At 45.8% G+C, this 26,146-nt stretch overlaps 1 protein-coding gene across 1 annotated transcript; it reads left to right on the forward strand.

Moving 5' to 3' along the window:
- Positions 1 to 15,943: 15,943 nt before the first annotated feature.
- Positions 15,944 to 25,902, forward strand: LOC310858024 (5-hydroxytryptamine receptor 7-like; the record flags this gene model as incomplete). The annotated part of the gene is made up of 5 exons (XM_083764071.1): positions 15,944 to 16,042; positions 18,436 to 18,731; positions 19,234 to 19,381; positions 19,610 to 20,298; positions 25,437 to 25,902. The coding sequence occupies 5 exons, from the start codon at positions 15,944 to 15,946 to the stop codon at positions 25,900 to 25,902; spliced, it is 1,698 nt and encodes a 565-aa protein (XP_083620197.1).
- Between the last annotated feature and the right edge of the window lie 244 nt (positions 25,903 to 26,146).

Below are 26,146 nucleotides of genomic sequence, written 5' to 3' on the forward strand. Positions count from 1 at the left end.
TCTGAATGACCTGTTGGATGAGAGAAACGAACCCACTGCTGCAGAGGGTCTCATTACATGCCGTCCCCTCATAAAGAGCATCCAGCAGTCACTGAGCACAAGGCTGACCGGTCTTCTGGATAAGAGGGAGCACATACTGTCCGCTATGCTGGTGCCAAGATTCAAGCTAGACTGGGTCCAAGATGATGAGAAACGTGTACGGTACAGATTCATGCTGCAAAGAGAATTTCAAACCATCTCTGACTCTGATGCGGGTCAAACCAGTGATGAAACTAACAAGAAAGATCCTGCAGCTTCATTCTTCAGATTTAACAGAATGCCTCAAACTCGAAAATCTGAAGTGGACACTTATTTGGATGCCCCGACCACAGATGGATTTGATGAATACAAGCATTTTCCAAAACTCAAAAAAACACAACACTGCACTGCCATCAAGCGCTCCGGTCGAGAGGCTCTTCAGCATTGCTGGTCAAATATTCAGGTAGGGATGAACTGTGATTATATTCCATAATTACTATGCGTTGGTAATAAGTACAGTCAATATCCAGCCTCAATCATAGTTCTGTCTTGGTAGTTTTATTTTAATGTGTATGAAGCAAAATAGTAATTGTGATTTTTAATATAAAAAAAATGTCAAATTATTTCAGTGATTGCCATACACACTACACAATTCCTTTAGCACAGATTACTGTCATTCTAAAATGTCTTCTCTTCTTCTTCTTTCATCTCATTCAGGCCCAGGAGAAACCGGCTGGGAGATGCCAACTTTGAGAAGCAGCTCATCTTGAAGGGCAACGAAAAGATTGAAAGGTATATTTTTGTTGTGACCTGTTTTTTGGGCTATAGAAGTGCAATGTATTGTCAATGGAGATTGTAATGATTTTAAAGGTGATATGTTACCAATGTGCATTCTGAAGTTTATTACACATACAGAGTAATATACAGTAGATCTATGACATCCCTAGTAGATTATGGAAACCATGATAAGAACAGAATGAGCTGGAACACACATCTCATCATATTGTACGTACAGTCAGTCCCTCTGATACAGTAGTAGACAAGCATCATGTCATGGTTGTCAATATGCTTATGCAGCTATGTGTCGTTTGAGTCAGGCAGCTGAGGCCGGAAACCATAACAGAGCTGAGTATATTTGTGTGCATTGGTCATAATAATAACAGAGCATATCTTGTTTTTGTTTTTACAGGAAGCAAGAAACAGCAGATCCACCAGGCAGGGAGAGACCACTGTGACCAGTGACAAGAGGATCTTCATACAGATAAGGCATTTTCAGACTGGACAGAAAGTACCACTGGCCTGAACACTTTTGGAACTCTTTTTTTATTTTATTTTATGCACTTTTAGTTATTTGTCTGAACTGTTACCAGTGGTGACAGACCTTCACTCAGCACTTGACTGACTCTTTGTTATTATTATAGTTATTATTAGGGGTCAAGCCCGAAGAGCTATTTTTTGGCTGCCTTTTGTTTTCTTCCATTTTGACCTCATTCATTTAGGCTGAATATTGCACTGTTTTTTGGCGTGGGTGGAGGGCAAACAAGTCAGGGAGAAAATAATAGTGTGACTGATGTTTAAATGTTTTGCACTTTGAATATTGCACTTTGAGGTACAAGCATAGTTTCCTACCTCAGATTGTGTTAGCAGAGCTATGTCGGCACATGTTCTGGACTTTGTTGTAAAGAGTAGGCCTATACTGCACGTTACTGCAGTTTAGAATGGTCTCCTTTGTATGTGGGCCCGGGCTTTTGTATGCCTGCTACTTTTGGTACTTTAAGTACATTTTGAAGCTGATACTTTTGAACTTTTACTTAAGTGCATTTTGAATACAGAACTTCTACTTGTAACAGAGTATATATCTACATTGCAGTATTGTCTCATTTCTTATTGAAATTGAAATGGAAAAACATTTGCACCTTAGGGACTACAGTCCTGTTTTTGTTTTCATAATAAAGTCCATTCAAGCAGCAAGTGTTTCCTTTTGCTCAAGATGACATTGAGAATAAGCTGCTGATTGATGAGTATTACCATAGAAGAGTTATAGAACAATATTTTGTCATTCCAGCTGTTTTGAGGCATAGGTCTATACCTGAGATTCTACATGAAGTGTGTAAACTAAAAACATGGCATCAACATATATTTCCTGTTATTAAGTTTGTATAGGAATTTTACAGTAATAGATCAGGATTCAGGCCCGGTTTGGCCATCGGGAGGACCGGGACTATTCCCGGTGGCCTGCCTCCTAGTGGCCTGGCTGCAGCAGAAGAAAATTCGCTGCAGCACAGTGCAGCGCACTGCCCTTTATAAAAAGTTTATAAACACTGTTAATGGAGGGAAGAAGTTAATAATATAAATAACATCAGATGGTACATTTCTCATGTAAAATTGCTGTAAAGGCCCCCAAAATGTCCCCCAAGGCCCCCCAAAATGTCGGTGCGCGCGCTGTGTGGCCTGCCAGGGCGTATAACTCCCGGCCTGATTTGGAGTTCCACTCCGGGCCTGTCAGGATTAGAACATTTAGAAGTCTCGAAAAGAAAACTGTAAAAGGGGCCTTGAAGCCTATTTTTACATATCTTGGGGTCCTACCTGTCATAAAGTGCACACATCCACCTGGGTGACTGCTGGGTGAGTGCTGGCACTTTGGCAGATCAACATCAACATATGGAATGAATTATGTACTGGCCATATGGAGCATGTCTTGAGTGTACTGGGTCTGAGGAGGTCAGATCAACATATAGAATGTCAGAACAGGTCAGCTCCATAATAGATCTAAGGGTGGCAGTAAATAAAAGGTTGCTTATTCACAATAGAACCAAATATTGGCATCCTGGTTGCTTTAGGGGCAGAGAGCACTGCAGGGGAAGGTGCCCAAACCCTATAAAAGGGCACCATTTTGGGGTGGTCTTTTTGTGGGCTTGTGGGGGTCCCTTGTGCCATTTCAATTCAGAAATATCCAACTAGTATGTTTCACAATAACTTGGCCTGTGTCATTGGAATTGACCCACTTTCAGGGTAGGCGTTGTTTGCAGTGATCACTTCATGGATGGATTTAATGACTTTTGCAGTAAAAGTAAAACGTCTGACCATCCATTTCATGAAGAGGAGATCTTAAAGATTATGAAAAAACAATGTCAAATTTTGTTGATAAATAGGACCAAAATTCCAAGTGAGAAAGTCAGAAAAGTAATGTTTTAGCTATTTCCGCCTATTATTAAAGGCTATTATATAAAAGGCTGCGGATTCACAATATTATGTCAAAATATTGACATTCTGATTATTCTGGGATGTAGGCACACTACCTGTAGACAATTTGTGCAAGTATGATGTAAAAACAAACAGCAGGTAAAAAATGAGAGAATCTTTTCTTGGAACTATCTCTTTGTGCTGAGTAACTTCATGGATCAATTTCAACCCTTATGCAGTAAAAGTAAATCTCGGGACAATCCATTTCATGAAGGGGACATCCTAAAGATATGAAAATGTTTTGTCCCGTTTTGTTATACCGCGGGGAGGGGTATAGTCCACTTTTGGGGCTTTGTTTCCTGCACTAGTTGTAGGCGAGATGGAGACCATGAAAATGTGCTGTTGAGCAGGGACGTGCACACATAGACATCAAAGGGGGCTTCAGCCCCTGCCCTTTTACCCGTCTGTAAAACAACTGCCCTTTCCACACCACACATGCAGCATTTACTATTGTGAATTTCCATGCCAGCAGTGTTCAGGAGAATTGCTTTTTTCCCCATATATAGTCTCCTGAACTTTGAACGCAGCATTTTGCATTAATCAAATTTCGTTTAGAAATCCAATGTCGTACACCGCATCTCCACTAGCTAGTGTGCTGGGTTGCGCCTCGAAAATAGCAGATCTATAAGCTCACAATGCGTCGCAGTGTGACACGTTGTGAGCTTGTAGATCTGCTATTTTTGCTATTTTGGTCCAAAAGTGCCCTCTTATGGGATTTCAGCCCCTGCCCCTCTAACACTCTCTTTCACGTCCCTGCTCTTGAGACCAGACAACTTTGCTGTGAATGATGATCATGTGATGTTTTTTTTTGTCTTACCTGCCATCTACAGACTGTAATCCTACTAATCCAGTACTTCCAGGCAGTGTTGATTTTGCCTCGTCTCCTGCAGCTTGTAACGAAGTTGGGGGGAGGTGTCCTCTGGTGCTGTCCCTGCACCAGGGACACCATGTCCCTGGTGCAGGGACATGGTGTCCCTGGTGCAGGGACATGGTGTCCCTGCACCAGGGACACCATGTCCCTGCACCCTGCAGCTGCCCAGACCCAGAGGCTGTCTGCTGCTGACTGGATCCTATTCAACAAAGGTTAAACCGTGTATTACATTGTGCAGAATGTTGTAGGCCTATATAGTATCACGTTGAATCTGACTCTAGTCACACTAAGTTTAAATCATATTATTGTAAAGTCCGTTGTTCAGTGAAATTGCTGACCACCCAAAAATGTTCAAATTAAAGAGACTTGTGATATTTGGTGTATTTATTTCCACATTTCCAGAAACCATGGTTCCGACAAAACAGGAGAAAAAATGGAGCATATCAATACTCAGCATTTAAACGATAAAGTCAGGTATTGCAATACATCAATTAACTCAAAACATATAACTCAAAGCATAATATAGTAAGTAAATAATACAATAAACAAGAGCTTACATTTTGTCAGTGACGCATGGCTCGGAGAGCTGTGTGAGTGAACTGTGCGTGGAGTGAGTGTTTGTAGGGGAGCACACCTGAGCTGACAATGGCAATCAGCCCAGAGTGCTGATGGCAGACACCTGTGGGTGATTGGTGCCGTTGTAGTGGTGGAAGGGGAGTTGAGTTGTGAATGGTTTTGTCCACCAGAGGCTGCCATTTGGATTGTCTGAGGGAATTCTCAACAGCCGCCCCCACGGCAGCCCAGCTGCTGTGACTAGCCGGAATTGTCCAGAGGCGATCAAGGTGTCAGCGAGGGTAATGGGATGAGGCGTGCCCCTGGTCGGGTGGAGATCCGGTCCCGGATGATGACGTCTGCTGATCTGACCCGTCCGTCCGGACTGGGGTGGACCTTTGTGAGCTTTCCAATTGACCATTGTGCCCTAGGCATTTGGGGGTCCATGACGAGGACTATTATGTCCTCTTTGAGGTTATCAGTTGCCGTTAGCCATTTGTTCCGAGACTGCAGGGTTGGAAGGTAGTCACGTATGAACTGAAACCAGAACTGATCCGCCAGGATTTTACTCTGACGCCAACGCCGCCGCCCCATGGACTCGGCAGCGTACGTGACTTGAGGTAGGGTGGAATCACGCCGCCCCATGAGGAGCATGTTGGATGTCACAGGGTCCAGGTTAGCCACATCAGAAGATGTATATCCCAGTGGTTTGGAATTAAGGGTTCCTTCAACCTCCGTCAGTACTGTGTTAAGTACGTCCTCCGATACCAATTGGTGCCCAACCGCAACCTGCAGTGCAGTTTTGACTGATCAAATCTCCCTTTACCAGAGGCCTCCGAAATTGTAGGTCGGCCATTAGGGGGACTTTAGGCTTGGAACGCCAACGATGGCAGTCTGGGCATGAAGACTGATGGCGTTTCACTGCCTGCCTCCCACAGAGGATCCAGTAGTGCCTACGGAGTTCACCAAAGACTCGTTCCGGACCAGAGTGGAGCAGCCTCTCATCAAAGTCCTTGATGAGCAGTTTAGTGATGGGGTGTAAGGGATCCAGCACAACAGGGTGCAAAGGAGACTGGAGGGGGCCCTGAACATTCTGTAGCCTTCCGCCAACCCTTATGAGGCCTGTCTGCCCATCAAGTTCGGGGGCAAGAGTTCTGAGCCTGCATGTAAGGCTTTCAGCTCCATGGGGAAACTCTCACCTTGGCATTGTTTGAGGAGTTGGAGCTCGGCATCCCTATAGGTTGGGGCTGGTGAACTCCCAGGAGTTTGACTGTGGAGCTCATCGTTAGGTAAGTTGTACCAAGTCCTTCCATGAGGAGTACTGAGTGGAGTTTGGGGGCAGCTGACCCAGAGTTTGGATGGTGGTCAAGCTGCAAAAGGTGAGACCTTTGACTTCCGAAATATCTGGTTGGGTTGTGCTTTCAGGCCGGACAGGCCAACGGTCGTGTGGTTGCTTAAGGACAGCAGGACCATTTTTCCAACGACTTGGCTGGGATAGGTCAGCAAGGGTTTTTCCTCTGGTAATGTCGTCAGCAGGATTGTTGTGGGAATCCACATAATGCCAGGAATGGGGATCTGTGAGCTCTTGAATTTCAGTTACCCTTACGCCAACGAACACCTTGAAACAGCAGGATTCAGATTGTAGCCATTCAAGAACCGTGGTGGAATCTGTCCACAAAGTTGTATGGCGAAGAGGGATACTGAGCTCCTTTTGTAGGAGATGAGCTAATTGCACCGCAAAAGCTTCAGTCGTGGCATAGACTGTTGCCTCTTAGGAGCAACTCTGGATCTGGCCATGACAAAGCTGGTATGAAGTTCTCCGTTGTACTCATCAAGCAGATATGTAACTGATCCGTAGGCCCGTTCCGAGGCGTCACAAAAGACATGGAGGTCTTGAGTAAGGACAGTGCGTCTATCGGCTTGTGTATAGCATTGAGGAATGGAAATGGACTCCATAGCGGGTAGCTCTGCCTCCCAGGCTCCCCAGGCAGCTCGAATGTCCTCAGGCAAGTCAGGGTCATCCCAGTCTCTCTGCTTTGACCATAGTTGCTGGACAAGGACTTTGGCTCTGGTTAGGTAGGGTATAAGGAACCCTAAGGGGCCATACTCTTGAGCAAGCACTTGGTAGATCCTCCTCATTGTTAAGGGGGGCGACTGCAGGGGCTTGTGCCGATAGCTCAAGATGTCAGGGATGCATTTCCACTTCAGGCCCAGAGTGGATTTGATGGGTTGCTCTAGGCTCTGTGATCGGGCTTCGGGAGGTAAGTGTTCTACCACACCTCGGTGGTTACTGGCCCACTGTCGCACCTGGAAGCCACCTGAGGCTAAGAGTCCACAGGTACGATCCACCAGGCATTTTGCTTCTGGAATGTCGAGACAGCTGGTCAGGCAATTGTCGACATAGAAGTTGTTTTCCACAGTCGACTTGATATCCTCGTAGCCTTCACAGTGATCCTTGGTATGTTTCTGAAGGGTAAAGGTTGCACAACAGGGGCTGCTTGTGTTGCCGAAAGGCAGTACTTGCCATTCATAGTCATCAGGTGTCACTTCCCGGTCCATGTTCCGCCAGAGGAATCTGAGCAAGGGCCTTCGTTCCGTACTCTGTAAGTTGGACATGACAGCCTCCATGGGGGGACCTTCAGTCTAGGAGCATTGGCCATCTGAAGGAGTGGGGTCGCATAGCGCTCAATGCCGTCGACATTCACCCTTTCTGTTCGGGCCTCCAGTATCTCAATTGCCTGCTTGTCCTGTTGCGACCTTGTGACGTGTTTCTCACTGCGGAAGGGTAGCCTTTCAACATGGCCAAGTAAGGAGTCAGCTGTGTTAAGAGAAGCAGTGAACAGGCATTGATGAGCTGATGGACCACTTTCAGGGAGACCCTCGTGACCTTGGAGGGTCCATTCCAGCTGTGTGTACTGTGTGAACCGCCAGGGGACCTCCCTGGGGGCCTCTTCTCATCGGCTCTATAGGTGAGATCAAGTGGGAGTTGTCGGATCCAATCAAGACCAGAGGTTGGACCTTTCGGAAGGATTGAAGGAGGATATCCCTCAGATATGGATAGCGCCGCTTGAGGGACTATATTGGGTAGGTTTGGTCGATGAGATCAATACCAGACCGGACTGAGCAATCATCCAGAACAGCATGTGTACTGAGTGAAACATTGTTGTGCCATAGAAGTACTGCGACAACTTTAAGAAGTACACGGTCTGAAGGATTGGAATGAGAGAAGTAGATCTTGCTTTGTGGGTGGGAAGGATCCGACCTTGGCTCTGAGGATGCAAGACCCGAAGATGAAGTTGACCGCAGTCAGGACAGGGCTTTTTCAGGGAGCAATCGCTAGACGAAGTGAGAGGTACGGCCACATTTCCAGCATCTGTTGTCCTTCAGTATCCATGATCGCAGTTCCTCCTTAGTCTGAGACTCGATCTTGGAGCATCTGGTGATGTAATGATCGTTGGCCCGTCAGAACAAGCAGTGAATGTTGGGATTTTCCTGGGGATTTGGATTTCTGGAAAGACTGGGTCTGAGGGACATCTGGTTCCGAGCCATGATAGACAGCTGCTTGGCTCTTGTTCTTGGTTGTCTTAGGTGGCCTGGTATTGGGTTGCTCCTGCTGATGGCCGCCGTGGTACCGCTGAACGAGATGGTTAGAGAGCCTCTACTGTTGAGCCTTGGTAGGGGTTAAGTGTGGCGACAGTGTATTCAAGGTATTCATTTGAATGCACTACCACCTCCTCAGGGTCGTCATCTGCGTTGGAGGTAGTCCAGACCAAAACACCAAATGCTGTGTACACCAGTGGACTGTACACAGCATTTGGCTTGGATCTACGAACCAACATGTGTCCTTGATGGGTTCCAGGGCTCATAAAGTTTCTTCATCTAGCAGAAAAGACAACGCTCCACTGACCACTGGTATCTCAAGGCAATTTATTTAGGCCAAGAGACAACGTAAAAAAATGCAACACAAAATAAATAATTTCATTTGTAACACAATGAATTAAACATGAAATATGAATGCTGCCTTTTTGTTTCATAATCATGAAATGTCCATATTATCCACATTCACTATAGCCTACACCTACATAAACACAATGAAATGTCCATATTCACATGTTCACAAACGATAGAATGACAATAACAGTTTACAACTAACGGTAACGTAGCCTACCGTGTGGGCCTTCTGCCGATTATTTTAGGAGTTACGTTCTTAATCTTTTACCTTCTATTTCTTTTTTTGACGTGGAAAGAGCTGTTTGTTCTGAATGAGCCTAGCTCACCCACTAATCACATGAGACCTGAACCCGCAATGCATGCCCTTACAACAGGTCATAATGAACTGAGTAGTAGATGGCACTACAGACCATACAATGTCTGACAAATACAATGTTACCCAAAACAAAAATACATACAGTAGCCTACAGTACACATTTTCCGAAAAAGCTATAAAATAAAATATTACAAATTAAGAGATCTGCACTCACCGACATTTGGGAGAATTTGCCTTGCTTAATCTCTTTCGCCATGAATTTATCCAACGCAATAGTTAATGAAATGACAAATGAGTTTGCAATGCACTCTCCAGTGCAAGGTGTGTGTGTGTGTGTGTGTGTGTGTGTGTGTGTGTGTGTGTGTGTGTTTGCGCGTGCGCGTTTGTGTATTTAGAAAAAAATCTACAAACCAAATGTTTGTAGTCCCATGTTTTAAAAAATATTATAGAGGTTCACATTAACAGGACCATACAAAGCATCACATTTGAGAATAGCAAAATAAAATGTAGTTATTATAATTATACACTTGATTGAATCAGTTGAATGAAAAGAATGTTCTCTCAATCTCTCCTACATGCATATTACATGTATCACTCCCAAGCAGAGTTGGACATCATTTCTGTTTTAGTTTAGGCCTACTAAAGAGCTGGAGAGACGGGAGCATCAGAATAGGCCTACTCATTAAAAACCTATGTTTCTAATATGCCAATGGTGCTCAACCTTTTTCGTGATAAGGACCCCACGTCCCCCAGAATTATCTGTATTAGGCCGCCTACCCCATCTGAAAATATGTTGCTCCAGGGATATATATATATATATATATATATTGTGGGATGTCACATGACAGCGGGCCGTCAGAGCGCCACCCCAACGAGAGTCAGTGGAGCGTCAGAGGCCGAGCACAGCTCAGAAGACAGCGACCCGCCCTGGGTCACGTGATTGACCACACGTACCTACCCGTCTTCCTCCTCAATCAAAGCAATTACGCAACAGCCGCGCTGCGCGCGTAAGGTTTGAAAGGTAGGAAACAGAGGAACGCTCCGCCTCATTCTCCACTGACTCACGGAGGGAGCACTGACGTGGCAATCTGGCGGTAGGTCTCCACACAAACACACATCCGCTCACTGTTGCCACTTGTTCAGACTCTGTAATAATCGCATTTCTCATTACACAGGCAACCCCGGGATGGAGAGATCCTGAAGAGGAACCCAGATCATATTACTACTCCTGAAGGAATAGGCAGCAAGGGCAGAATCCATTTGTTCCGGCCGACGGGCCGGCCGGTGCGATAGGTCGGCCGGTCCGTGGATAGGTCGGCTGTTCCGTGGATAGGTCGGCTGTTCCGTGGATAGGTCGGCCGGTCCGTGGGTGGGTCGGCCGGCCGAAAAAAAATAAAAATAAAAAATATGTATATTTTTTTTTGGGGGGGGACCCCCAAATGGTAACTCTGTCATTTCTCTACCGTTTTGGACGGGGGTGGGCTCGTTGGAATCGTGTCGCCCCCCTGGGGGCGTCTTTGGGGGTCTCAAGGTTCGGGGACCCCCCGGGACCCCCAGGAACCCCCAAATGGTAACTCTGTCATTTCTCTACCGTTTTGGACGGGGGTGGGCTCGTTGGAATCGTGTCGGTCCTATCCACGGACCGGCCGACCTATCCACGGACCGGCCGACCTATCAAACGACCGGCCGACCTATCCACGGACCGGCCGACAAATCAAATGACCGGCCGACCTACCCACGGACCGGCCGACCTATCGCACCGGCCCTTAAAACGATCGGTGTTTGTTCAGGTCGGTAGGCCGGAACAAATGGATTCTGCCCTCCCTGGAGGGAGAGGAAAATAGAGACTGTTATACTGTGCCCTGGAAATAGGAAGGACCTGAGTTGTGTGTGTGTGTGTGTGTGCTGGATTTTCATTTGACATTGAACTTAAAACTGAACCATTCCTCAATAAATGCCCGAGTAGGCAAAACTTGCTGTGTCTCCTGCCTATCGTTTTCTAGTGGCGCCCACAATATATATATATATATATATATATATATATATTAGTGGTGGGCATAGATTTTTTTTTTTAATCTAGATTAATCTCACTGCAATTCTGGAGTTAATCTAGATTAATCTAGATTAAAATGGCTCATTTGAACTCTGCCGAAAGCATTGAAAATATGTGTGCGCTACCTAAATAATGACCAGAAGTAAATCTTTGAACGGGCCACGTGGCCCATTAGACCAGGAGCCCTATCATAATTGGTAATGAAAATATAATAATGTTCAATACGATGTACGTGTGTTATACAGTACATTGTTTATTCAGTTAAACACAAATAACCATAAACACGTTACCATACAGGCAATTTGAAACAGTGGGTGCAAGAACAACCCCCTTTTCTGGGATATGACATTAATTAAACTGTAAACCTAGAGGTGATGAAGAACTGTTTACAGTCAGTAGCTTTGTGACATGACTTGAGTCCAACCTCTACCTCGCCTTCTTCCACCAGTCACTCAGACACACCAGCTTGTTCACATTGTCTGGTGACAAACTAGATCTCTTTGTCTGTACAATGTGGCCTGCTAAAGAGAACAGTCTCTCGCATGGGACAGTTGTGGCAGGACTCCCCAAGTACTTCACACAGCAGTGTGCTCTGACCACCACTTCAGTGGACACTGATCTAAACTGCAGGCACTGGGCTCTACCTTGTACCTCTCTACAACATTGTCTACTGGTATCTCGTCTTCTGATTATATGGCTCTGATCCCATCAGTAGCCGTAGCCAGGGCTGTCTTCTTTTGCGGTGGCTCAGGGTTCTCCTCCCTGGGCGGCTGCAGAGCAGGTTCCTCTGCCTTCACCAAGTCACTCACTCTTGAAGCGTGGGTCCAGAGCAGTTTCCACCTTTTGATAAAAAAAAAAAAAAAAGAAGATTGATGGATGGATGGATGAAAATGTAACATTCAAAATCCTCCATATTTCTTCATGACTCATTCATCTATCCATTGATCAATCTACTGGCTTAACAGTCTATAATGGTCAGACAATACAGTTATCTTCTGGTCAGTGTCACATACCTTAAGCCATTCCAGGTTTATTTTCTCCCTCCGCTGGTTGAGGTCCTTGATGAAGGCAGTCTTGAAACGCACAATGTAGGCAGGATCGTCATCGGAGATCTTCATTTCTCGCAGGAGATGACACAGGGCAGGTAAAACGGAGCAGGAGACATATTTTTCCCCACCAAGGAGCTCAGTGACGTACCTACACACACACACACACACATTAAGAGGGGTGAATTGACACCAAAAACGACGCCACAATGTCACAGCAGGACACACACACACACACACACACACACACACACACACACACACACACACACACTAAGAGGGGTGAATTGACACCAAAAACGACGCCACAATGTCACAGCAGGGCACGCACACACACACACACACACACACACACACAGAGCACAGTGCACACACGCACAGTGCACACACACACAGAGCAGTGCACAGTTGCACACACACACACACACACACACACACACACACACACACACACACACACACACAGAGCAGTGCGCACAGCACAGCACAGACACACACACACAGCCAGCCACACATACAGAGCAGTGCACACAGCACAGCACATCCACACACACACACACACACACACACACACACACACACACACACACACACACACACACACACACACACACACACACACACAGCCAGACACACACACACAGAGCACAGCACAAGACAACACACACTTGCATGGCTCCAGCAGTTTCTCCAGCTTTGCCAACTTCTCATATTCAGCGTGTGTTGGGAGGGCCAGCTTGTGGGTCTGCTGAGCCAGCGTTGCGTGTACTGCGTCTCTGTTGCGCCTCAAAAGCTCGATCATCACTAGGGTTGAATTCCAGCGTGTTGGAACGTCTTGCACAAGTGACTCCTGGTCTTGTTCAAGGGATGCTTGCTGGGCATTCAGCTCGTTTGAGTTAGCCGGACTGTGTTTGAAATGTCCAACCGCTTTTCGACACTTGGCCAGTACACCATCAAAACCACCATCCCGAAGTGACATTACAACGGCCCTCTGTACAAGATGAGCAACGCAGGGCAAGTGCTCAAATGGTAATATTCTCCCTGCTGCTATCATGTTGGGAGTGCTGTCTGATCCAATGGTGGTGATTTTTTCAGCTATGCGCCACTGATTAGCGACGTTGAGAAACTGTCTGGCACACGCTTCTGCAAAGTGACGCTCCTCCGTTTTAATCACACCTGATGTTAGGAGAGACAAAGTAGATCAGAATAAGTTTGCTATTAATGGGCAACTTACAATTAGCAGGCTGGCGTTGTTGGGGCTAGCTATCAAACATATAATGTTGGCTGGTGGTAAAATAAATCAATCAATCCCTGATAACGTTAGCTAAAGCTGTGTAAATGTTAGGCTGAATTAGCAATATTACATGCCACGGTGGGGTTAGTTTCAGATTGGATATTCAGCCAGGATGGCTGGGTAGCCAGCCCGAGACCAACTTCAACGTAGTAAATTAATTTAAATTACATAACGTACCTAAGGCGAACGAGTGAAGTTCCCAGCTGACATCGATGAGGTGTACCGTAACGCCAAGGTAGTTGTCGTTTTTGACAGATGTCCCAATGGTCCCCAGTCAGTGCTACACACGCCGCCCCGGCCAACTTTTCATCTTTCGCAGCTTTCTCTGCGGTGTACTGGTCATGGATTATCCTTGTGATAGTTCGTCTCGCAGGTAGTTTGTAAGATGGGTCACCTGTGGCCGCCTGGAGAAGAAGCTCGAGCCCATCATCTTCAACCACACTGATAGGCCGGCAGTTGATGGCAATCCACTGAGCTAGGAGGTTAGTTAGCTTGGCTGATAGAGTTGGGCTGAGGCAGCGGTGGCCGAACGGTTTGCGGAGCGGTCTTGATATCAGAAGGTTGCTAGTTCGTATCCCCGGACCGGCACGTTAAAATTACCACTGCTGAAGTGCCCTTGAGCAAGGCTTTGAATCCCTACCATGAAATGTTCTATGAGCAGGGCCTGGCTGTAAACAAGATCTTGAGCTTAGTCCAGTTACCCTGGGTAAACATTTTACTTTGCTTTGCTTGCCACGCTTGCACTCCAACATTGTAGTTTGACGAACACTTTTCCCCGGAGCCATATAGGTGCTTGGCCCGGCAGCTTCGCTATCATCAACCAACGAACTCCTACAGTAAGCCATTTCTGCTTTGCACAGGGTGCAAACCAACTTGTTCTTGTCGAGGTTCTTCCCAATGATGCATTGGTGATGTAAAACAAACATTAAACGCCATTAACAATAAGGAGACAATATGACGTAATGAGGCACATTATGCCTCTATCTCTTATTTTATATATACTAACAGACTATGTTGCCTTTCACTGACGACTACAATAACTCTGTCTGTCTGTCTGTCTGTCTGTCTGTCTGTCTGTCTGTCTGTCTGTCTGTCTGTCTGTCTGTCTGTCTGTCTGTCTGTCTGTCTGTCTGTCTGTCCGTCCGTCCGTCCGTCCGTCCGTCCGTCCGTCCGTCCGTCCGTCCGTCCGTCCGTCCGTCCGTCCGTCCGTCCGTCCGTCCGTCCGTCCGTCCGTCCGTCCGTCCGTCCGTCCGTCCGTCCGTCCGTCCGTTTGCCTGCCTGCCTGCCTGCCTGCCTGCCCTCGCCACAATGATGCAATCTGCCTTTAAAAGGTCTCAAGATGGAAACCACACTACCAAAACACGCATTAGACACTTTATGTGTTGGTGGCTTGGACTCTGTGTGTGTGTGTGTGTGTGTGTGTGTGTGTGTGTGTGTGCGTGTGTGCGTGCGTGCGTGCGTGCGTGCGTGCCTGCGTGCGTGCCTGCGTCGGGCCAAGTAAGTAAGTAAGTAAGTAAGTAAGTGGTAGAATTTGATAAATAGATATTGCCAGTGCGATATCCCTGCTCCTCACAAGGCAGGCAGGCAGGCAGTCAGGCAGGCAGGATGGATTGACAGCCCCTGCATACATCCATACGAAAAGCTTGAATTATCCTCACTTTATCTGCAAAGTATTTGTTCAATAATAATCCACCGTAAACATGTTGAGCTACTTCCTGTCAAGACATTTGTTGCAGGTGATTTTTTTACCCCCTAGGTGTTGGAGTTTGCAAGCGCTCATTGGACCCCCTGCGAACATAAGACAGGAGGCAGCAGGACGTTGATTTGTTGAAAGCGAGCGCTTCCAAACTCCAACACTGCAAGGAATGTCTTGACAAGAAGTAGCTCATACCATCTACGGTGGATTTTTTCATGACACAACCACTTTGCAGAGAGAAAGAGGATAATTCAAGCTTTTCAGGCAGGCAGGCAGGATGTTTTGGTGGCTTGGAGAGGAGAAGAGAGGGTGGTGCTGGGTATTTGTGCGTGACGACTAGTGCATTTAATGCACAAGTCGTCACGACACTCACAACACGACACGCATGCACGTGCATACACACACACACACACACACACACACACACACACACAGATAAAAGTCAACAGTAGGAAGGTTCGCAGCAACAGAACAGTGAATGGAACGCGGCGTGAGGAGACAGAGCTCAAGGTTAGACCTCTAGTTTTGTATCTTTTTTAATGTACTGTTAACTTTTGACTACATGGAGTTAGTTGTTATTCGAGCTTTAAAAAGCTTTTGAGATGTTCAGGGGAAACATTCAAAGTTGAGAAAAAAAAAACATTTGTGACATTGCTGTCCTATAATTTTGCGAGACATTATTTCCGGGTATTTCCGGGGGTCCCCAGCCAAAAACGTTGAGAACAGGCCTGCCTTACATGTCTGTAACTCTGAGAGTGTAACAAATGGAACTTAATACAGTTTGAGAAGCCCTGATCTGTCAGCCTGTACTTAATAATCTTTCCGAAACACTTTTCCTTCTTTGTTTTAACATTGTAGGGGGTGTGGCCACATTGTGTGTAGGTTCCCATTGGACCGGTTTTCATGGACTCCTCCTCATCATCATTAGGCCCCTCCCCCTCTGCAGGCTCCAACGCCACCCGGTGTGCCGAGGACATTCTGAGCTATGGCCCAGTGGAGAAGGTACTACTTTAACCATTAGCATTAGCACGTTCTGAGCTACGGCACAGTGGAGAAGGTACTACTTTAACCATTAGCATTAGCACATTCTGAGCTATGGTCCAGCGGAGAAGGTACTACTTTAACCATTAGCACATCCTCCTCTAGCCCAGTGGAGAAGGTACTACTTTAACCATTAGCATTAGCACATCCTGAGCTACGGCACAGTGGAGAAGGTAATTAATACAGTGAACTTTAACCCAGGCCCAGGCCGTAGCGTAACGGTCTGGGCACCGGACTGGTAATCCAGTCCCCATTAAGACATGAGGACCAGATTATGCAAATATCTTCTAAATTCTGACAGTTTTCTGACAATAGAATGCAACATTTCCAGGAATAGAAAGCCTGTGTATTCTAGCTTTGATTCCCCATCTATGATGCCATTGGAAGGCGGGGTTTCTATACTGCCCACCCTCTTCCTCCTACAATTTTCAATATATTTATCAGACGCTCTTAATCCGGAGCAATTTACACTAAGCAAGAATAAAAACATGGTAATACATATAAATAGTCATCATCTAGGATCACAAGTAAGTAAAAATAATGAAACTATGCATATAAACTATAGAGTGCTATGTCTACATAAAATACTATCTAAATGACATAAGTTAAGACTTTGCATACACCTGAAAGGTCGTAGAGGCTAGGGCAAGTGCTACGGGCTAAGATGGAGTCTGAAGAGGTGAGTTTTAAGCCTACGGCGGAACATTGGGAGTGAGTTTGCAGTTCTGATCGACGGGTGTGTCCTATACCGTTCCACAGGTTCTGCTGGGCGCGGGTCTCTCCTGAGTCCTGACCCTGTGAGGAGAGACCCACTACTAGTACTACTACTAGTACTAATATTACTAGTACTACTACTACTACTACTACTAGTACTGTACTACCACCACTACCACTACTACTACTAATACTACTACTACTACTACTACTACTGCTACTGCTACTGCTACTGCTACTACTGCTACTGCTGCTGCTGCTGCTGCTACTGCTGCTGCTGCTGCTGCTACTGCTACTGCTGCTGCTGCTGCTACTGCTGCTGCTGCTGCTGCTGCTGCTGCTGCTGCTGCTGCTGCTGCTGCTGCTGCTGCTGCTACTGGTGCTGCTGCTGCTGCTGCTACTGCTACTGCTACTGCTGCTACTGCTACTGCTACTGCTACTGCTACTGCTACTACTACTACTACTACTACTACTACTACTACTGCTACTACTACTACTACTACTACTACCACTATACTACTACTGCTACTACTACTACTACTACTACTACTACTACTACTACTACTACTGCTACTACTACTACTACTACTACTACCACTATACTACTACTGCTACTACTACTACTACTACTACTACTACTACTACTACTACTACTACTACTACTGCTACTACTACTACTACTACTACTACCACTATACTACTACTGCTACTACTACTACTACTACTACTACTACTACTACTACTGCTACTACTACTACTACTACTACTACTACTACTACTACTACTACTGCTACTACTACTACTACTACTACTACCACTATACTACTACTGCTACTACTACTACTACTACTACTACTACTACTACTACTGCTACTACTACTACCACTATACTACTACTGCTACTACTACTACTACTGCTACTACTACTACTACTACTACCACTATACTACTACTGCTACTACTACTACTACTACTACTACTACTACTACTACTACTACTACTACTACTACTACTGCTACTACTACTACTACTACTACTACTGCTACTACTACTACTACTACCACTATACTACTACTACTACTACTACTACTACTACTACTACTACTACTACTACTACTACTGCTACTACTACTACTATACTACTACTACTACTACTACTACTACTACTACTACTACTACTACTACTACTACTACCACTATACTACTACTACTACTACTACTACTACTACTACTACTACTACTACTACTACTACTACTACTACTACTACTACTACTACTGCTGCTACTACTACTACTACTACTACCACTATACTACTACTACTACTACTACTACTACTACTACTACTACTACTACTACTACTACTACTACTACTACCACTATACTACTACTGCTACTACTACTACTACTACTACTACTACTACTACTACTACTACTACTACTGCTACTACTACTACTACTACTACCACTATACTACTACTGCTACTACTACTACTACTACTACTACTACTACTGCTACTACTACTACTACCACTATACTACTACTGCTACTACTACTACTACTAATACTACTACTACTGCTACTAGTACTACTAGTAGTACTACTACTACTACTACTACTAGCTCTCCTATCATTCCACAGGTGCTGCTGGGCGTGGTTCTCTCCCTCCTCACCCTCTCCACAGCATGTGGTAACCTGCTGGTGGTGACGTCGGTGTGCGTGGTCAAGAAGCTGCGGCAGCCGTCCAACTACCTGGTGGTGTCTCTGGCGCTGGCTGACCTCTCCGTGGCGTTGTGCGTCATGCCGTTCGTCAGTGTCACTGACCTGACGGGCGGACGCTGGCTGTTCGGACGACCATTCTGCAACGTGTTCATCGCCATGGACGTCATGTGCTGCACCGCCTCCATCATGACGCTCTGCGTCATCAGCGTCGACAGGTGTGTCATCGTTTAACCCCATCCCTCTCTCCGTGACACTCTGCATCGTCAGCATTGTTCCGAAACCTGCCTAGGTGTGACATCATCTGTAAGCAGGTTTGGTCCTTTAACATTTGCATGACAGAAATAAGTAAGGCCAGCTACCACACAAGATGAACTCGGGTCAAAAATACATTTTTTTCCTGTGATGTTATTGGCTACTCTACAGATGCTTTGACACCTATACCAGTGACATCATTGGTAGGCAGGTTTGGTCCTTTAAACCTGCCTACCAGTGACATCATCAGAAGCAGGTTTGGTCCTTTCAAACAAGATGTTGAAGGCAATTACAACTAATTTCCTGCCAAAGACGAGGTTCCTCGTCATATTCTGCTACGGCTCACATTGGCAATGACTCTCTCAGGTACCTGGGCCTGTCTGTCTGTCTGCCTGCCTGCTTGTCTCTCTCTCAGGTACCTGGGTGTCATGAACCTGTCTGTCTGTCTGCCTGTCTCTCTCTCAGGTACCTGGGTATCACCAAGCCGCTGACGTATCCAGTTCGTCAGAGTGGGCGGGGCATGTCCAGGATGATGGTGTGTGTGTGGCTGTTGTCAGCGTCAATCACCCTCCCCCCGCTGTTCGGCTGGGCTCACAATGTCAACGATGGACAGGTATACAGTACATTTACCAAGTACATACACCATGTACATTTACTCACAATGTCAACAATGGACATACATTTTACATGTACATTTACTCAAGTACCGCACTTAAGTACACATTTATATATCATTTATTTTTATTTATTATCCACCAGGTGTGTCTAATCAGTCAGGAGCTGTGTGTTCCCTCTAACAGGTGTGTGTAATCAGTCAGGACCTGTGTGTTCCCTCTAACAGGTGTGTCTAATCAGTCAGGACCTGGGCTACACAGTCTACTCCACAGCCGTAGCATTCTACATCCCGACGTCCGTCATGCTGTTCATGTACCAACGCATCTACAGCGCCGCCAAGCGCAGTGCCGCCAAGCACACCATCTTCAGCGGCTTCCCCCGAGAGGAGGCGTGGCTGGAGAGAGGAGGAGGTGGGGGTGAGGTGGAGGAGGAGACGCCACCGCTAGGAAGAGGAGGAGGTCATCAGGGAGAGACGATAGAGGAGGAGAACCCGGACTGTGTGTCTGGAGCTTTGAAGCAGCAACACCACCACCCATACTCCCAGAATCACCTGCCACACTCCCAAGCCCACCGACATCAACTTCCGCCCCCGCAGACCAACCGAGACCATCTAAAACGCCCCCAGAACCAGCTCCGTCACCCCCAGAACCACCACCAGCATCATCGCGTGCGTCCACACAGGCGTCAGAGGAACCAGTCGGTCTTCAGGCGGGAGCAGAAGGCTGCGGCCACGCTGGGCGTGGTGGTCGGAGCGTTCACCGTCTGCTGGCTGCCGTTCTTCGTGGTGTCTGCGGCGCGGCCCTTCGTCTGCGGCGTGGAGTGCAGCTGCGTGCCGCTCTGGCTGGAGAGGACGCTGCTGTGGCTGGGCTACGCCAACTCGCTCATCAACCCGCTGGTCTACGCCTTCTTCAACAGGTCAGGTATTTAACACATTGACTGCAGCTGACGTATATATATATATATATATATATATATATATATATATACACACACACACACACACACACACTTGCTTGCTTGTCGGTTGTCCATCGTGTCCGATGATGACCATCTTCTACTATTTGTGAGTCTTCTGGTGACTGTATAGTCCGATCCTGGATCCGCAGTCACGGTTGCAGACCAGGCATATGAAAGCGGTACTGGGGCGAACAGGGGTGGCTTTGCGGGCATGCCTCTTTGCACGCTTTGCTGCACGGTGTTGTGTGCGCTGGCTTTCCATTATGCTGCACTCCCTGTGCGGAGCGAGAACGCCAGAGGTCGCGACAGGAAGCGAGTTCCTCCAGTGAAGAGGGGTTGATCTGGCCTCTCTTCAGTGTGGTCTTAATTTGGTCTATGAACCACTTCTTCTGCCCACCGGCACTGCGTTGACCAAGATGTAACTGGCCGTAGAGGACTTTGCGTGGTAGTCTATGGCTGGGCATACGGATGACATGACCCAGCCACCTGAGTTGATGTTGGTTCAGGATAGACTCCATGCTGCAGCTGCCTGCACGTTCCAACACCTCTGTGTGTGGCACTCTGTCCTTCCAGGTGATGCTGAGAATCTTCTGGAGACATCTGACATGGAAGGCCTCCAGGCTTCTGAGATGGTGGCTGTAGATGGTCCATGACTCACATCCATACAGCAGTGTGGGGACGCAAACTGCTTTGTACACCAGCACTTTGGTGTGGAGATTGATGTCTCTGTTCAAAAACACCCTTCTCCGTAGACGACCAAATTATGTTGAGGCTTGTTTAAGGCGGTTTTGGATCTCGTCATCCATTGTGAAGTTGTCAGCCATCCCAGGTATTTAAAAGTGGGAACTGTAAGCAGTTGTTTCCCTCGTGCTGTGAAGGTTGTTGGCTGGCATGGGAGGCCAGCACTCAACTGACAGATGATCTCTGTTTTCTGGGTGTTGATCGTTAAACCCATTCTGCTGTATGCAGTTACAGCTGCAGAGAGAGTGCTCTGTAGGGCCTCTGGTGTGTGGGCTACAAGGGCACAGTCATCGGCATACTGCAATTCAATGATGTTTTCAGAGGGCAGCTTGGTGGTTGCCTGTAACCTCCTGATGTTGAACAGGTTACCATCCAGCCTGACGTCAATGGTGACTCCAGCCTGTTCCTCCATAATCCTGTGTAACAGTGTGGTAACACAGACCAGGAAGATGTTGAACATGACTGGAGCTAGCACACAGCCCTGCCTTACTCAAGTCTGTACACCAAAGGGCTCAGAACTGTGCCTCCCCACTACCACGCTGGCCATCACCCCGGAATGAAATTGTTCAAGGATGGTAAGAAACTTGGGTGGACATCCAAATGTCTTCAGCACTTGCCACAGCAGGTCCCTGTTCACTGTGTCAAATGCTTTTGAGAGGTCCAGGAATGCAATGAACAAGTCCTTGTGCTGCTCCCTGCATTTCTCCTGGAGTTGACGTGTGACAAAGATCATGTCGACTGTCCCTCTTTCCTTTCTGAAACCGCACTGTGATTCTGGTGTGACCCGTTCGGCTATTGTTGATGTGAGTCTGCGGAGCATGACCTTGGCTAGGACTTTACCAGCAATGGCCAACAAGGAGATACCCCTACTGTTGGAGCAGATGGATTTGTCTCCTTTGTTTTTGTAGATGGTCACAATGTTCGCATCTTTCCACTGTTGGGGGACACACTCTCGTCTCCACACTTCCAAGATGTATATATATATATATATATATATATATATATACACACATACACACACACACACACACACACACACACACACACACACACACGTTTATATAGCTTTATATGGATCTTAAACGGCAGCGTTAAAAAACAAATTTGTAGTGACAGCACCACACACTAAATAAAACACCTTCCTTTCTTCAACTACAGTGAATTAATTAATGAATGAATCTTTATTTTTGTGTCTTGTCGTTAAGACCCATCCCTGGCTTATAAGACACCAAAAACAAATAAACAATATCACATTCACTTCCCACACAGAAGCTATATAAAGTATTTGATGAAAACTAAAACGGAACAGAAATAAACGGAAAAAAATACATCACATATAAGTTTTCTTTGTCCATATGTCCCAAGCTTTCTCTATATATTCTGCTAATGCAAATATCTTATGTTCAAAAATCCATCTCAGTCGCTCTGTGTCACTTAACCACATCAGATCTATATTTTTACATCTGTTAAATAACTTTTGACGTAGCTCATGATACAACGGGCAATAGAAAATAATTTATATCACAATAGGTGCAAATACGTTCTTCTTCTGTAACTCCTCTGTACCTATACCAGTCTCAAGGTGCAAGGGCAAAATCCCAGAATGAAGTTGGGCATATCTTTGTCTTTTGGATAATGGGGCACAAACATACTTTTCACTAGCATAACAGCTTTTTATTATAACAAATGTTCTCAGCTTTGGTTTGTACAATATGTCCTGTGACCATTTGTTCTGATATAAACTATAAAGTGTGTCTTTAACCATGGATATGTTTACAATACTGTTATTTAGAAAACTGTCATGCAACCCAGTTCTTACAAGAGTGTCCTCTATTGCACCTACATGCACCTTTTACTGATACATCCCAGTTGAAAATCTTCCTAACAACTGTTCTCTGGCATTCTGATTAGTCGATTCCAAAAAGCCACCATGCTGCCTCTCCACCTTATCTCACACTTCTCCCATCCCATGTCTCCTGTTATTGCCAATACAGGCGCAAAGTTATGCACTACCAGAAAATACTGTATGGCTCTATTCTAAACCATTTGTCCCTTAAGTTCATATTCATGTTTGAGCCCCATATTCCCGCAATATAGTCCATGACAGGGCAGACACACGTGTGAAACAGTTTGGAGTAGGCAGTGGAGGGAACTTTCGTTCTTTTCAGTGAACGGTTCGGTCGTTCACTAAAAAGTTTTTTCGGTCATTTTGGTCGTTCGCGCGGTTACTGCTATAGGATCTCCCGCACGGACCCACCAGTCACTCGAACGAGTCGTTCAATCATTGGCCGAGCCAGGCCGATCGTCCTTCCAGGCTATGGGATTTTATCTGGGAGTGATGGGGTCCAATCTCCTCTGGTGCGGCTAGGAGTAGCCATTTTCTCCCCTACAGTCTATGGTAGTAGCAGAGTAGCACTGTCAATTAGCATTGAACATTTGAACATTTCCTCTTTACGTCCCCTGTCTGTCTGGGACCACCAGAGCTCCAATAGCTATAGCAATTATCACAATTTAAATAAATAAGCATATAGAAACTATTTCACATTAACAATGTTGGTAAAACTAAGATATTTGAGGGGAAATATATAATTTATATCCACAAATAAAATATTATCATTGATTAACTCCATTCCTCTACCCTCCATCCCTTTAGTTTCCATGGTTATTGAGCCCCTCCTATATTTAATCTATACTAACCAATTATGGTAATATGAATTGTATGCTATTAATGCTATTAGTATAAAGAAGGAGCCTAATGTTTTTATAGCATTACTGTACGGATATAATTAAACTTTGCTGTTTCATAACTTTGTTTAACTATTGATTCAACCCTCCGTAAAGGAGTGTAACAAACAGGTATGGGTAATTTGTGATTTAAACACACACCGTTATATTACTCAAACACACACTTCCTCCAAGTTGTCATTATGACAGAGCATTTAACCGTACTTATTAACACATTATAAAGACTTACGCAAACGCCATGTCTCCTGTTCATTACATTGCCTTAGAATGAGCTAGAAGAAACTTGCACATCTGCCTTATCTCTGTGAAAGCACGCCTCTCGACATCTGATACTTCCTCATGCCATTGTCATCAATTATTTACTTCACTGTGACCCATAGTATATGCACCAAGCATTTCCAATAGTATTAGTTGGTATAACACATTTTACCCCCCAATTAACTGTATTAATATCTACATCCCTGAGATACTGTAATTGGTTGATAAGAGGATTTCTGTTCTTATATAACACAGAGTATTTACTGTATAGGCAGTGAACTTCCTTAGTAGCACTAACATCTATACATAAAACACAACATGAAGTTACATATAATATAAGCTGGGTCGGCACTTAATATTATAATGAGCCCACCACCCGGAATAAACGCGACAATTACATATTATATATACATTTTCTTTTTGGTATGTATTAGCCTGTTTATTTTCCATTGATATCAATTCACCATAATATTATAATTTCACCATAATATTATAATATCACCATAATAGTAGGCCTAGTACATTTAAACAGAAGAGAGCTAATTTAATAACCAGTCACTCTTATTGTTTGATTGTCACTCTTTGATGAATTGAACAAGGTGGACCCTCTTCTAAACAAGTAATTCAAACTGTTAATACATATTTCAATCAATCAATCAATCAATCAATCAATCAAAGTTTAATGTTTCTACGTTAATCATCATGACGTTGTTTGTTGCACTTGCAAGTAGTATTTGTATTTGCAACCAGAGGGCTACAAATACAATCAGTCATTCAGTCAGTCATGCATTATTAGACTCGTCGGTCTTTCCTTCCAAGAAATGTATGAGTTTCCAATGCTAGACAATGTCAGACCCAAGTCAGTAATTCGTACACACTTCACAGTTAGTTTACAGCACTTCGTTCAGGCATTTCGGTCTTTCGGTCTCCTCGGTCAATGTACCAGTATGACCGATCACGACCCCTTATCCGGGTCGGTTATACTGTTACAGCACTTTGAACGAAGAACGAAACTTTGAACGAAGAACGAAATATGCATTTCGGTGTCCTCGGTCAATGTACCAGCATGACCAGTCACCACCCACTTCTCCTCTGCAACTGTTGTGCGCTGTTGGAGCCCGGAGACGGAGAGCACGGCCCCGCCCTCCAGGCTCCGGCTCGCAGCCTCGCACTGAACGAGAAGAGCAGCCGGGCGACTCCCCGTCATTTGCATTTCAGAACGGATCGTTCACGGAAGTGACCGGGTCGGCTTCGTTCACCAAAAATAACTAGTTATTTTGATTCGTTCGTTCATGACCGACACGTCACTACAAATCACCCATGTAAATAAAACACCTTCCTTTCTCCAACAGGGACCTGCGCTCCACCTACAGCAACCTGATGCGCTGTCGCTATCGCAACATCAACCGCAAGCTGTCCGCCGCCGGCATGCACGAAGCTCTGAGGCTGGTGGAGAGACACGATCCTCTGAGGCCGGTGGAGAGACCTTCTATAGACACCATGGGGGAGGCTCTGAGGCCGGTGGAGAGACCTTCTATAGACACCATGGAGGAGGCTCTGAGGCTGGTGGAGAGACCTTCTATAGACACCATAGAGGAGGCTCTGAGGCTGGTGGAGAGACCTTCTATAGACACCATGGAGGAGGCTCTGGGACTGGTGGAGAGACCTTCTATAGACACCATGGAGGAGGCTCTGAGGCTGGTGGAGAAACCTTCTATAGACACCATGGAGGAGGCTCTGAGGCTGGTGGAGAGACCTTCTATAGACACCATGGAGGAGGCTCTGGGACTGGTGGAGAGGCCAGAGGCACTTCTATAAACACAGACATGCCAGCCTGATCTCACCAAAACACGGTGAAATAACACGGATTGACAAATTCCGTACATATTACGTTAGAGCCCAGCATGCACGGGAATGATTTATTAATCCCGTTCCCGCCCACTCCCGTTGAATTTCAGACCAATGATTTCATTTTTGACCGCCTGTCCGCCGCTCCCGAGTTGCTCACAGTCACAGATCGATGGGAAGCGACTGGACATATATTTTAGGTATAGGCCTATTA

This window comes from Protomyctophum parallelum, assembly GCF_964188405.1.
Source record: "Protomyctophum parallelum genome assembly, chromosome: 4".
In the NCBI taxonomy this organism is placed as follows: Eukaryota; Metazoa; Chordata; class Actinopteri; order Myctophiformes; family Myctophidae; genus Protomyctophum; species Protomyctophum parallelum.